Source organism: Gordionus sp. m RMFG-2023, chromosome 2 (genome assembly GCF_954871325.1).
Source record: "Gordionus sp. m RMFG-2023 chromosome 2, tfGorSpeb1-WG-v2, whole genome shotgun sequence".
Taxonomy (NCBI): domain Eukaryota; kingdom Metazoa; phylum Nematomorpha; class Gordioida; order Chordodea; family Parachordodidae; genus Gordionus; species Gordionus sp. m RMFG-2023.
In genome coordinates, this window is record NC_088776.1 from 63,692,472 (window position 1) to 63,706,870 (window position 14,399).

Genomic DNA, 14,399 nt, shown 5'->3' on the forward strand with positions numbered 1-14,399 from the left:
TAATGCTCCCCCAAGGTGTCTAGAACTATCATATACCTCGTCTTAGTTACCATTATTTAAATTTACATTCTTAAAACATTAGCAATGTCAGAAAAAATTAACAATGAAAATTTTGTCTCCTGTCGTTTAGAACGATAAACGATTTTTAAAAAATAATGTATTGTAAAACTTGTACTACCTTACTTTTTAATATTAAAGTATATACATTTCCGTCTATGAAATTATAATGGACAAGATTCAAATTGAGGATTCAAAACTCCTATATTAGAAATATTTAAGATGGGACAATTAAGTTTAGTTAAAATGTAAATATATGATTATCATAAAGATTATTTAAATAAATATTCTTTTTACTTGGCCCAGCTTAACAACCTGAAAATGAATGATTAATAAACATAAATATATTATAAATCTAAACTTGTTATGAATAAATTTTAAATTTGTTTAATTTAACATCATAAAGATTATTTAAATAAATATTCTTTTTACTTGGCCCAGCTTAACAACCTGAAAATGAATGATTTAATAAACATAAATATATTATAAATCTAAACTTGTTATGAATAAATTTTAAATTTGTTTAATTTAACATTGAAAAAATTCGATGAATTCATTTTTTATATACTATAGAAAAAAATGCTACGACTAATGCCAAATTTGCGAAGGTATGTTATAATAATATAAAGTCCCACTTCCTTCCTATCCTTCCTTAGACTCCATGTGTACAGAGAAGGGAAGCCAAGTTCTAGTTCAGAATTATTGTACAGATGACCTATTTTCTAAAAAAAAAAAAATTAATCTGAATGGCAACTGACGGCTTTTGATTTTAAAAAATTAAATATTATGGAAGGGCTGTCCGAATCGGTTCTGCTCTGCACTTCGTGACCATATAATTTGCAATGCATCATATTAAAAGATTTATCCAAATATTAAAAAAAAAGTCGCACTTACCAATCATCTGCAGCGCAAGTAAGATTGATAGGATCATCTTCATCTTCTTTTCTTCGGGCGTAAAATTATATTTTCTAAAGTTATACAAAGAATTATAAAGGATATCAATTTTTTTATTTTCCCCACAAGTAAGAGGGTTTGTGTTAATTGACGAAGGAAAGGAAGAGACGCAGGTTGCGTCCCAAATAAGGGATTTCCAATTGAACCAGGGGGTAGGTTAGACCGTCGGGTCTGAGGCCGTCTTGTAATGAGTGGTTGGTTCAAGGATGTTGGGTATTTTAGCCTTATTAAAAGCGTTATGGATAATTTTATTAATAGCTTTATGCCGGAGATGGCGACCTTGGCTGGGGGTACAGTTTAGGCCGTGTCTGGCGTTAGGTTGAACGGGTAAGCTGCATTGGTGGCAAGTGTGTGACTGTGTAAGCGAACATCCAAGTCTAAATCCTATAATAACTCTCAGTTGGTCATTGGCTAAGAGATTATTTAAGGTTTGGCTTGGAAGTGCTTCGAGCCATTCATGCCCGCCGTATTTATCGTTGAATTGAAATAGTTGTATATCGCTAATATCGGTAGGGATAAGACTATTTTGTAATTTCTTTATTAGGGGTTCGATGATAGATTTGTTAGAGATTTCGATTATGTATAACCGTCTGGGGTAAGTAGATTCCATCTTTCAATTGCTGCTGTTAGAAGATCATCATTGGGATTTATGAATAATGAGATCTTGGAATTGAGCGATAGGCGATTTGAGATGAATAGAGATAGGGAAAGTAGTCCTAAGGGGATCAAGTCGATACCACCTAGTTTAGCGGGTAATTGGGCTAGGTGCCAATCAAAGTCTGATAATGAAAGGTTGAGGATGTATATCCTTTGTTATACAAAATATAAATTATATTCATATTTTGTTAGGCGTGTAATAAAGATTTATTCACATTTTGATTTTTAAGCTTAATTTTGTTGGAAATAATGTACAAATAAATTTACACTGTTTACCATGTAAATTGGTTTATCTACGCGCCAAACTTTAAAATACTTTTTGGCTCGAATCGGCTACCGCCGATATAGATTTTTTTAAAATGGCCGCAGATAGTTTTATAGACACACAGGTTCACATGTGCATCATGATTCCTATTCAGCTTCAAACGTCAAATATTTCGAAAGAAGAAAAATATGGTTCTCTTAAGTGGAGGGGAATTCTATCTTCAAGCATAGCCATTTTGGTTGAATTCGACTTTAAAGCGCGTATTTCTTCTTTCTCCCGGGTGGCTCATTCGGCTCTGATGCTGGATAAGTGCTGAGGACAAGTTGAAGTTACTCTGACCCATGTTCAGAAGGTTTAATAAGAGATCATCTTTAAAGTATTCGAGCAGGTGTAATTGATTTTTTTTTATTTCTGACCATTTAAAAAGTTTTGGTGTGCGGGGGAAGGCCCTTCTCTTATCTCGCCATCTCTTTGGTTGTAGATATTGCATTTCTTTACCACGGGGTGTGGGAAAAGTTATTCTATATAGGTTTTTGAATATCGACTTCTTAATGAGATCCTATCAATATTGTAGTTGTTCACGGGAGCCAAGAACAAGGTGTTTACGTGTATCGTTTTTTTTAGCTATAGCGTGGAGTCATTTTGTATGATAAGCATTTTATTTGTGATTAATAATTTGTGATTTTTTTTTTTGCGCATTCATTTTTTTTAATATATTATAAAAATTGCTTTATTTCATAGTAGATATGTAGATATGTAGATATATAGATAAAAAAGGGGGAAATAAAACTGTCGTCGTTTTTCCAGATTTCTTTATCCTTTTGATTATTTGTCTTGCAAATTTTTTTTTTTTATTGAGGTGAAAGAATTATACAAAAGTAAAAACCAATATGATTTTTATATTAAAATTTTACGTTTAATTGTATAGAGTAATTAATGTTTGAATTTTTAATAATTACTAAAGTTTTGTTTTTAAATTTATATTGAGTAAAAAACGTTGTACAAGGGAGACTCGGGAAGGCCGGAACGTGGTCCTGCATCCAGGGCAGAGGGATGGCCGAAACACGCGTAAGGCGAGGAGTTGGAAGAGGAGCATTGAACCTAGGGGTGGATCTCCAGGAGTTCGATCAACATTTAATAAGTCTGAAGATAGTTGTCCACCTAAAGAGTTTGGTACTCGGTGGGAGTATATATTTTGTTAAGTATCCTTTTTTTTTTAAATTTTATTTATCATTAATACACGCCAATATTAACATGTAAGATTAGCTTGATAAAAATTAGTAATCATAGTCAAATTGACGTTTGTCCAACAGATTATTATGTTTGTTATTACTCGAATAATGTTATTTTCTATTTTTTTTGTGCCATCTTTGGAAATCAAAAAATAAGTAAAATTTTAAACGAAGGTGGGAAATGTAGGTGCGCGGGTGCAGTTTGCTTCTATTTTTTTTTGAGGAGAGTATGGGGTTAGCATCTAAGATAGGTAGGGTTAATTTTATTTGGGAAGGGGTTGTCAATCAATTGGATGAAATAGTGCCAAATCTACTACTGTAAGTTTTTTTTAAAAATGCGTTACAAATATTGCTAAACATCGACCAAATCTACATATCGCGATACAATCTCTTTTTCAGATAAAAATTATTTTTTTGGAATATTTTCTGTTATTTATTTTTTTTAAATTTAAATTTAATTTAAAAGAGTTGTTAGAATTCAATGAGTTAACTCAAAATTCATGATAGACAATGAACACTAAAATAATGGATTCATGGTAAATAATGAGGAGAATTAATTTAATTCATATATATGAAAAATAATCCTTCCACACTCACAATTTTTTCATGGTTGATAGTAGATTATAGAGAATTGTGGTTTTTCTGTTTAATATATATGTATATATATATATGAAGAGATTACCATTAAAATTAAATACGTGCCATAATAGGGAGCGAAAAAATTGTTGGGGTGGAGAGGGGGGAGTAGTATTTAAGAAGGGTTTGCTTACAGTGAATATTCTGTTCTGTTATGTAGACGCTGAGTTTAGAAAGCCCCCTAATATTTAAAAATGTTTCCACTGTGTATATATTTAATGCATATAAATTTCATTTTGACATAATTCAAGAGTTAAGCGATGCTAAAGAATAATATTTTTTGAATGTGTTATAGATGATTGATACAAAATAAAATACTTCTTTGATTCTTCCAAATATCTCCCTAATAACTGAAAATTTACTATCCAAAAACTCAAAGCTATGATTGGTCTAAATGATCCTTAACCCAAGAAAATCAACGTTTTAATATTATTTTTTTTAAAATAAATAAATATATATCTTAGGTATATTATTGACATAAAATTTACTGGCCATCATAAAATTAAACATTTTTCATTTTTTTTATTATCGAAATATTATTTATTATTTTTAATAATATTATTGTAAAAAAATTTATTTTAAAAAATTATTTTATTTAATATTTATCGTAATTTATAAATAGTGGCCTGATTTTATATATCACGTGTTAAAACTCGTGATTTCTTTGTCCAAAAAAAAAGTATAAAAAGGACGAGGTTTTTAATAATTATAATAACTTTTTTTTTAGTGGATATATAATTTTGTTGGCCAATAAAATTTGGAGCAGAAAATTTATCGATTTTAGTTTTAGAGTGGTGTTGGTAAATTGTATGAGTTATAAAATAGCGTTGTACTGGTAGAGCGTTGTAGTATATAATTTTCATGTAGACTATCTACTGATTACCGCTTAACAATTAATTGCAAATTAAATCTTAGGTTATCAGTGGCATAGCCAGGATTTATACATGGGGGAGGAGGGGGGGTTAAATTTTTTAGGGGCCTCGCCTCTAAACCCCATTTTTCCAGCCTTTGGCCTGACCCTAAAAAATATATAATTTAATTTTTCAGTAGTTATCTTTATATCATCTTCGATAAAGTTGGCTGAACAATTGGAAATACGAATTCTAAAATTTGTCAATTGTGCCTTTATTAGTTTCTAACAACTATAGTAGCCAGTATAAATGAAAAATATATTGGTAACAAAATTTTGGCCAAATTCCTTATTAATAAGCGACTAAAAGCATTATTCTGTAAATTTTACCAATTTATAAGTGTTCAATTTTAAATTAATTCAGTTCATTCGGGTTAGAAAGAAAAGACAATCCAAACGTCCCATTATTTATGATCACTCAATATATCTTATATTAAAAATTATTAATTTAATTTTTTTGCACATAACAAAATTTTACTGAGAATTTCGTTATAGATTTTATTTATAATTAAAAGACTTTGGTATTTTATTGAAAATAACTGAATTTAAAAAAAATATATTTATTTGCAATAAAATATAAGTAATTTTTGTTGCAAATAACGGTATTTAAAATAAATATAATATAACAATTACAATTAATACAAATGACTATATTATCAATATATAAATAATTCTCATTGCAAATTCAATACATTTATTAAAAAATATATAAATATGATAAGAGAATTTATTATAATTAAGTTTAGCATATAAATTTTATGACAAATAACATATTATTATCATATTGCAATTTTATAATTTGAATCTATAAAGAGAGGTCTACTTTTTTCTGAGATTTGGCTAGTTTAGAATCAAATTTTTATCTAGAATATTCTCATTATAAATATTTAATATGGCTAATCCATTTGAAGGGTTTTTACTGGTGCTATTTCTTAAATAGGTTTTTATCATTGTCAAAGTTGAAAAAGATCATTAGTGCAGATACTAATCAGAAGGTAGCTAAAATGAAAAACAATGTTTTGATATAAGGCAGGAATCTAAAATTGCAATTACACACGGAAAGGGACTGTAAAGCATGTCTCAAAGAGTACTCTATTCTATCAAGATTTTTATACCAACATTGGAAATCACAAAGTAACTTATCACACGATCCTGATTGATCATCAGATTAAAACTCTGAAATTTTCTTGATATCCTCTTGAATTTGGAGTGTAATCAGCAAATCAGACTCAACCAACAAAAAAAAATATGCTTTTTTAAAATAAAATTAATTATAGCTAATAAATTTTTCCCTTAATTGAGAATAAAATATGTATCAATAAGAGGAATAAAAAAATATATATATTATAAAAATCCTCAGTTGTAGATGCATCAATTTTATAAGCGAGTGGATTGTGCGAAAACTACTCTAGGTTCAAAAATTACAATCCTAAAAATATTAACGATCTCCTTTACTTCCTCTTTAATCTCGTGAAATTTTTTGGTCCACATTACCTCTGATATTTGCTAATATTTCTACAATATCCTTTGCCCCATTCATAACCTCCCTTAAATCTTAATCAATTTTTATTAGCATTTTGCTAAAATAATGTATAATTAAATAAAAAAACAAACTCATTGAATTTATACACAAAATTGTGACTCCAATTCTGCAAAAGATTTTAAGTGTCTGCAGAATCCTTTTCTTTTCTTTTCTTTTCTTTTCTTTTCTTTTCTTAAAATGGAGTATTCGAGGGCTGCAAAAATTACTTCATATAATTCGATGAAGTCTCACTGACTGTTGACATTCGATACATGGGCATTTTAACATCACTAATTTGAATTAATGTTTTTAAAAAAATACATTTCGAGATATGCAAATATAATTTAATTTACATCCTCGGCTCTACTATGCCAGAAAATATTTACAATATATCTTTATAAACCCCCCCCCCCCCCTCCTGTTATTTAATATTTTAGTTCATACAATTTTTAATTTAGATTTTTTAAAATATATTAAACCATATGATAATTTAAAATTGATAAATTATTTTATTTCTGCTAATATGGTTTAAAAATTAAATAGATTTCGATACAAAATTACTTTATTTTAAATTTATTTATTTAAAATATAACTAACTGACTATTAACCTAATAAATTCGATATATACTTAATTTTCAAAAGAAAATAGCAATCAATGTAACTATCAGATCAATATTTATATTATTAAGTTAAGTGAAAGAAATAATATAACAAGTCCGTTAGGTAAAATTTAAGTTAATATAAATCAAAATATCAACAATTTCTAAATTGATTTTTAATTAAAATTATTCGCATAGAAAATAATTATTTTTAATATATTTTTTCTAAAAGTTATTGAAGGGTATTAACCACAAATCCCCCCCCCCCTTGTCTACGACCTTGGAGGTTATCCTCGAACATATGTTTTTAAAAAATATTTAGAATTATTAGATAAATTGCTGCTGTAGTCAAAGAAGAGCACATATTTGTGTAAATTAGGATTAAAGAAGTTATTAAATAGATCTAGTGTATTTATATATTTAAAATAATATCTTAGAATTTATTAAAGTATTAAATATCGATTTCTATTTCTAATTTGTTCAGGTTCTCAAATTTTATATGTGGATACAATTAGCATCATTGTCGCAAATTTAAAAAATATTTTTTAAACCATATGGCAATTCATTATTTTACCAAATATGCAAGATTTATGGTTAATACTTTGCCTAAGAATAATCCACTCATATGTAAAAGTCAACAAGTTAGATTATTAATTATTGACATAAATTAAGTATCTTTATAATTTATAATTGAAAACTTAATATCACACTACTAGAATTATAAATTTTTATAACCTTAACAATTTAAATATCCATATAATATATAAACTTTAAATTAATGTATAAAAACAAAGCTAATGTTAGATTATGGATTTATAGCTCATTCTAGTGTTCCTGGATGTTACAATATTCTTCCCCTTGGCCAACGAAGTCTTGACAAGTTAACATCATTAATTGATTCAATGATGAAAGATGAAATAGGGGCTCTTAAATTAACTCTCACCTCATTATCGTCAAAAGAGTTATGGCTAAAAAGTGGACGTATCACAGATTCCAACAAAACTGATAATGGGAAAATGGAAAATAACCAAATATTTGAATTGCATGACAAAAACAGCAAAATTTTATGCCTTAATCCAGTATATGAATCAATTATATTATGTATTCTTATAATTTACACAAAAAAATTAAAAGAAAGTTTGATTATCTTTTGTAATTAGAAGGTCTGATCTTTTATATGGATCAAAGGCCATTAAGAATCAACTGATTTAGACCATGGATCATAAAAAAGTCCAATCCAAGACTAGTCTTTTCTTTTTATTTATTAAAATAGATTATGCTTATAGGCTTATAATTTTATTATATATCAAGATATTCTATTTCACATACACACATATATATGATAAAATAATTAGTAAAGTGATTTATTCTAATTGCATCCTATATCCTTGTTTATAGAGGTTTTTGGATTTGAATCAGAGAATGTGGTTGGCGTAATTCCTTTTTTATTCTTTAAGAGTAATTCACATGATAATTTGCATGGTCTTATCAGAAAATTCATTTCTTTATTTTATGACAAGATCACCTACTTTGAAAAATATTTGTTTACAAAGAATATGTGCTTTTATCCATAAATTTCTAAGCTTTGAGGGGGAGGGGTGAATGAATCAAAGCTCTAATAGAAAAGAAAATAAACACTATTGTTAAAATGTTTATTAAACAACCAGTTCATACTGGATTGCTACTAAAAGACTGGTCCAATGTTTTAGAAAGACAACGTTAATAAAAAAAATTAAAAGAGATGTTATTATTTTTTTTGGTGTTTTTTTTTTGCAACAAGCAAAGGAATAGAAATATTTAACGAATCACACTAGAGGTCGGCATTGGTCGGGTTTTTTGCCCCCACCCTGCCTATAATTTGAATAAGCATGGTCGGGTTTTTTTTAAAAATATTTTCAACAATGGGCGGTGACAGGCGGGTTGAAAATTTTAAAGTAGTAGGTCGGGCTTTTTGGCTAAAAACCCACACATTGCAGACTTCTAAGTCAAGTCGCACTATCAGCCAAAATTGCCCATATTTTAAAATAAAACGATGAGATAGGTGATTAGGGGAATAAAAAAATGTATATATACATCATCCGTGATGATTGACGCTTAACGCCTTGCGCCATAAGAAACGGAAAATTTTTTTAAGAATTTTTGGTTTTTGCCAATAGTTCGCAGCAAGTTGTGTGCCTACGTTTTTTGCGTATTAAAGTAGTGTTGTTAAACGGCTCAGTTTGAGCCGACTTTTTAAAAACGGCTAACTCGTCACTCAATATTTTATCCAGAAAAATATTCTGCAACCCCTAAAGAATTCGCTCTTAGATGGCACATAGCGAACATCTGTTGGCGAAATCTTCCTGGCTATAATGTTGAGTGATGTGATTTGTTAGACATTTATAAAAATTGGGTCAAAATCGTAGCCGTTTTTTGATTTTTTTTTATTATGACATTGTTTCAAAGATATGATTGGCAGATAAAAATTGACGTGATTATCGGATCGATCGATATCGGTTTATTTTCGAGAGTTATAATTTTAAATTGTACAATATCTTGTAGGGGTCAGGGCTAGGTGGGAAAGCCCATATTCCTAGTGGTAGTAAAAATTAATATATATATCATTTTTTCAAAAAGAGCGCCATAATATATAAAACATCTATGTTTTAATCGAAAATTATATGTCACGCGGTCAGTTATAAATACATTGGGGGGTAGGCTTGTTTTTAAAATTTTAGCCAATAAAAAAAGGGGGGAAAAATACTTTCGCTAAATGACTCATTTAAAATGAAATGGTGAGGAATAACGAGCGAAAAAAATATTTTATTTTTATTCATTAATAAATATGTAAATTAGAGTTGCACCAATACGGGTTTGACCGATATAACTATCCGAAACCGATAAATACGGTTTGAACCTATATCACTAATATCAGAAACCGGTTTATCGTTTTTTGATAAATCAGCTGCATATTCAAATTTTTTTTTATTAACACAGACTCACGAAGAAGCCATTTGCGATATGCTATCCTCTCTAGGCCCATTAAATGTGACGCTTTCTTCGTCTTCCGGAAAAACTAAAACGACCGATTTTGATTACCTCGGTGACGCTTCTTCAACACCAACTGCCACCCAAAACGCCCATCAATCTAAGGAAGAGTTTGATGACCGCTTCGAAGATCGAAAGGCTTCCCCCCGAATGGACAAAGAGGCCATTGTCGATGACGACCTTCTCCTGGTGTACCAAATGGAGAAGAAGTTCAGGGACGAACCAAAACCCAAGTTGGGACTAATGCGTTGCCGAGAATTCGTTATGAAGGACTGTTACGGTTTCCACGCCAACGAGACGAGCGCCATGAGGACCTACCATACGATCAACTCCGTTTACGTGAAATTCTTGAATTCTTTATTCAACGCGAAAAACGGCTTTACCGACAGCGAAAGTAACAGCTCCAAATTAGACTTATTTTCTCTTTTTTTCTCCTTAAATATTTATATTTACAATAATTATAAACGCTTTTTAATTTAAAATTTTTTTTTGGATTATTTTCAAATGGCGAGGTGGGAAAGGGAGGAGTTCTGACTTTGACCTCTGCTTTTATATCAAATAAATTCTATCCGTTTGGTCCCATTCCTACTCGTTAAATTGACGGCTGCCGATCTAATTTTAAAACTCAGTCAGGTAATCGACTTTGGATTTCTAAGAATAGCGCGTTTCTAGCTCGAATACCTAGATTTTTTTTTATTTGACCCGATAATGAATAGGCGAAAAAATGGATGCTAACCACGAAGGATATTTCCCCGTTGGATCTCACGCTGCTCCCGATTATGTTAACAACGCGACACCGAACGTGATAAGAGTGAAGACTCGTCAGGAAGGGAACAATACGGGTTTGATGGACGGCGCCAGCGTTTTATCTCACGAATTTCACTTGCCCTGCTCGGTCGGAGAGGACTCGCTCTTGCAGTGTGGCGGATGCGGCGCTTTCAGCTTGCCAGCGCAGCCAGGTTTTTTTTCTTAACCGTATTATTTAAAAGCGACTTACTATGTGAATATTATAATGTTCTATGTCTATCTTTCCCTCTCAAACTTTTTTTTTGTTTAAAAAAGAAACGATAGGAAGTAATAAATATACGATACTTGTATTTTCGATACAGGAAGTTAATATGATATTGCTAAAGTGAAATGAGTCATTTAACTTCCTTTTTTTTTTAATATAAATAAAAAAATGGCTATAGAACACTTTAGAACCTCAACCGACAAATTTCGCAAATAATTTCTAACGAATGGGGTATTTATTCTTTTATAGCAAACGAACCAAAATGAAATTAACACAGATATTGCCTCTTCGGGTATCCCCGACAGAAAAGAATCGCCGAATTCGACTATGGCTCAAGCAAATCGTTCTTTCAGCACCGCCCAGAATCCCGAACCCAACGCTCATCATTTTTTGACACCCTCCTCGATCCAACCTTCTTTTCCCTCCCGTTGTCCGGAATGCGGACTAACGGATAATTCGCGCTCTATTCAACACCGACGCGTTCCTTCCGTAGAGTTGGGCCACGCCTTTTACCTCGGAACCCGGTTCAGCTTACCCTTTGGCCTAGTCCACAACAACGTTAACCGCGACACCGAACAAGATGGCACTACGGGGTACCCCCATTTTATTTTTTGAAATATCGTCAGATGCCAAATTTTTATGTTTTAAAACCTGTGCCAATGGCGTTTGTAGTTCTTCACTTCTATATTTGAATCACCATCTTTGAAACAAAATTTAAACCAATGACATATAATAATACCTAGACTAACGATTCATTCATTAAAAGTGTACATCAATACAAATCAGCTAGAGACGCCATCTTGGTTACTGTAATAAATATTAAAATTTTAAACGAGAGCCTAATTTTATATTATATCTGATGCAAACTTTATTAAAGAATTGCCTGTTCATTGAGATAATAAGAAAGTAAGTTATCAATTTAATATTAGTTTTTAACATGAAAATAATTATTATAAAGGTTACCAAAATGGCGGGTCCAGCTGATTTGCTTTTAACGACGCTTAAAAATGCATTTTAATGAATGAATCGTCAGTCTAGATATTATTATATGTCATTGATTTAAACATGATTACTTACTAACACCCTCGTGTATATTTCTTTTTAAAGGGCCATTAATACTATTAAGAAGAAGAAAATGCATATTGGGTTGGAGGGGGGTGGGTGAACTTTAACGAGTTCTGCAACATTTTATTGCAATATTAGGATCGGTATGGGAGGGGGGGCAAACAGAATGGCTTTTCTAGACTGAACATAAAGCGCTTCTTTTGAATCGCCTCCGTTAGCCTAAAACTGAGAAAGTGCATCAGGGTTTATCCGAATTTTTTTATTTGGGTTATTTTTAGGTTGACTAATCAGGCCATCTTGCCACTCTTATCGCCATTTTTTCCTGGCTTGGTAACCGCCACTGTACCAGAGGCTTATAGAAAAAGTCTAACATCTCACCCTTAATAGGTTAGAATGGGTCCCTTGATATAATTAGAGATCCCCTATATACGTTATGAAATTTTATTTTCCTCCCCACCTGTTACACTGGGTTTGCGGGAATGTACGCGTTTGCGTTGAACGCATCAACGTTAAAAAAATGATTTTGCTTTCGTGTATAATAAATTCCTTACCTCTTACAAAAATACTAATTCGTAATTTTTTTATAATTCTCCCTTAAATAATAATTTCTTTTTATTTTTTTTCTCCCCAAAAATTGACAGTCACGTCAATAACGCCCACGAAGAGGTCCTTCACTCAAAAGACACACCAGTTCGGCCAACCGCCGCCTCGCGCTACGTCCACATGACATGTTACGGCATAGGCGTGACACGTTTGTTGGCCGCGGTAGTGCAGCATTTTGCCGAAAATGGAAAACGTCTCAACAATACCTACGATGAGGATACTACGGAGAAACAACAAAAAATTATTGCGATTGGTCTATTTTTTTTTTTACGTAAAATAGTTTCATGTTGAGCAACTTGAATTTTCAAATTATAAATATTAACATGATTGACGGGTTTAATCAGCTGGGAATTATTTAATATTCAATATTTATATTTTTTTTGTCCTTAATTCATTTGGAATTATCATATTAAAAAAAATTAATATAATTTATATATTATTTTTAGAAAATTTCTATATGAACGAATGCGTGCGATGGCCCCTAGTTATTGCTCCTTTCAAGGTGGCCATAATCCATCCAAAAGCTGGTAGCAAAGAAGAAAAGGCTTTGGCGGGAAATGGTTAATTTAATTTTAAGTCATGTGACTTGATAAAAATATTTTTTAAAAAATAAATAATAAAAATTAGAAAATTTGGCTCGCATTCTCCTATCCAAATTTCCGAATTCGCTCAAAGACGATATTTTATGCGACGATAGATGGCGCTACACGGTTGGTAGACGGTTAGCGGATATGAAAAGGATAGGCATCCCTTATATCGTGCTATGTGGTAAAAAGGTTAAAAAAAAAATTTATTTTCAAAATTTCTTTAAATTACTTTTAAACCGATAACTTCAGAGATTTCTCTTAAATATTTTGGAGTTATAAAGCAAAAGCGTTTCTAGCTTTTTTACAAAGAAATTCTTTCTTTCTTTCTTTCTTTCTTTCTTTCTAATCCCCAAAAATTAAAAAAGAATTTGGCAACTTTAGGAAAATTATCCAAGTTTTTTTTTCTCTTTAATAATTAATTCTTAAAATTTTGTATTTATTCTTTCTAATATATTTTTTTCAAAAATATATATAATATTCAAAATTTTAGAGATCTCATACTTTTGTAACTATTTAAAAATTAGATTGGAAATCTTATGCATTGCTGATAAGATTCAGCAGATAGGAATTATGTTCTGAGATGTGGCTAATCAAAATTTGGGGTAAAATAGATCCCATCTTTGTAGTTAAGGTTGGTTTTTTTTCTTCACCCTTTTAGTCAAGGGTTAAAATGAAGGCCGGGTGAATAATAATAATAATAAAATGGTTTTTAATGCCACAAGGAAAAATTAATTATTTGTTTGAAATAAATCATAAAATTTCGCAAGAAAGGTAATCTAAATAAAATAGATTAATGTATTTATAAAGAAATAGGCTAAATTTTTTTAGAAAAGGAAAGCGTCTTATAACCCAAAGCACCTAATTAACGACGCCGTCTCTTCTTTGTAAAGATAGGAATACGTGAAGCGGAAAGCAAGAAACGGAATACGAAAGAAGTTGGCGGAAAAAGAGGAAGAACATTAAAAGATAAAATTAAAGGCCTTCTAACTCACATCCGACCAAATCAATTTTTTTTTAAAAAATTACCAACAATAAAATGTTTTTACGATTTGGAGCATGTTCTAAACGTTAACTCCTCCCCCCCCCCCAATCAATAAATAACGATTTTTATACAATTTTATCGCGCGTTCCTTTTAGGTATTAGAGCTCGAACCGAAATACGAATTTTGGGATACCCGCTATGACACATTCGAAAATCTGACGTTACCCGAATTGACGCGGAAGATGTCGAGAATATTTACCGTTTAAAATTGATTGACACCTAAATTATTTA

At 30.7% G+C, this 14,399-nt stretch overlaps 1 protein-coding gene across 2 annotated transcripts; it reads left to right on the top strand.

Moving 5' to 3' along the window:
- Positions 1-7,632: 7,632 nt before the first annotated feature.
- On the top strand, positions 7,633-14,399 carry LOC135925406 (proline--tRNA ligase-like). 2 transcript variants are annotated; one of them, XM_065460707.1, is made up of 8 exons: positions 7,633-7,911; positions 9,809-10,253; positions 10,576-10,818; positions 11,149-11,464; positions 12,578-12,810; positions 12,986-13,099; positions 13,167-13,315; positions 14,264-14,399. In XM_065460707.1, exons 1-8 carry the CDS (start codon positions 7,735-7,737, stop codon positions 14,372-14,374), a joined length of 1,788 nt encoding a protein of 595 aa, XP_065316779.1. In that variant the 5' UTR covers positions 7,633-7,734; the 3' UTR covers positions 14,375-14,399. The 2 variants fall into 2 exon arrangements, with proteins under 2 accessions (XP_065316779.1, XP_065316777.1); XM_065460705.1 differs by having other exon boundaries at positions 12,578-12,792.

Bases quoted from the DNA above. Each gene is read 5' to 3' on its own strand.
- LOC135925406 (XM_065460707.1), top strand. From the start codon at position 7,735: ATGATGAAAGATGAAATAGGGGCTCTTAAATTAACTCTCACCTCATTA. The intron at 10,819-11,148 runs GTTTTTTTTCTT...AAATTAACACAG, and splicing joins CAGCTTGCCAGCGCAGCCAG to ATATTGCCTCTTCGGGTATC. The intron at 13,100-13,166 runs GTTAATTTAATT...AATAAAAATTAG, and splicing joins AAAGGCTTTGGCGGGAAATG to AAAATTTGGCTCGCATTCTC.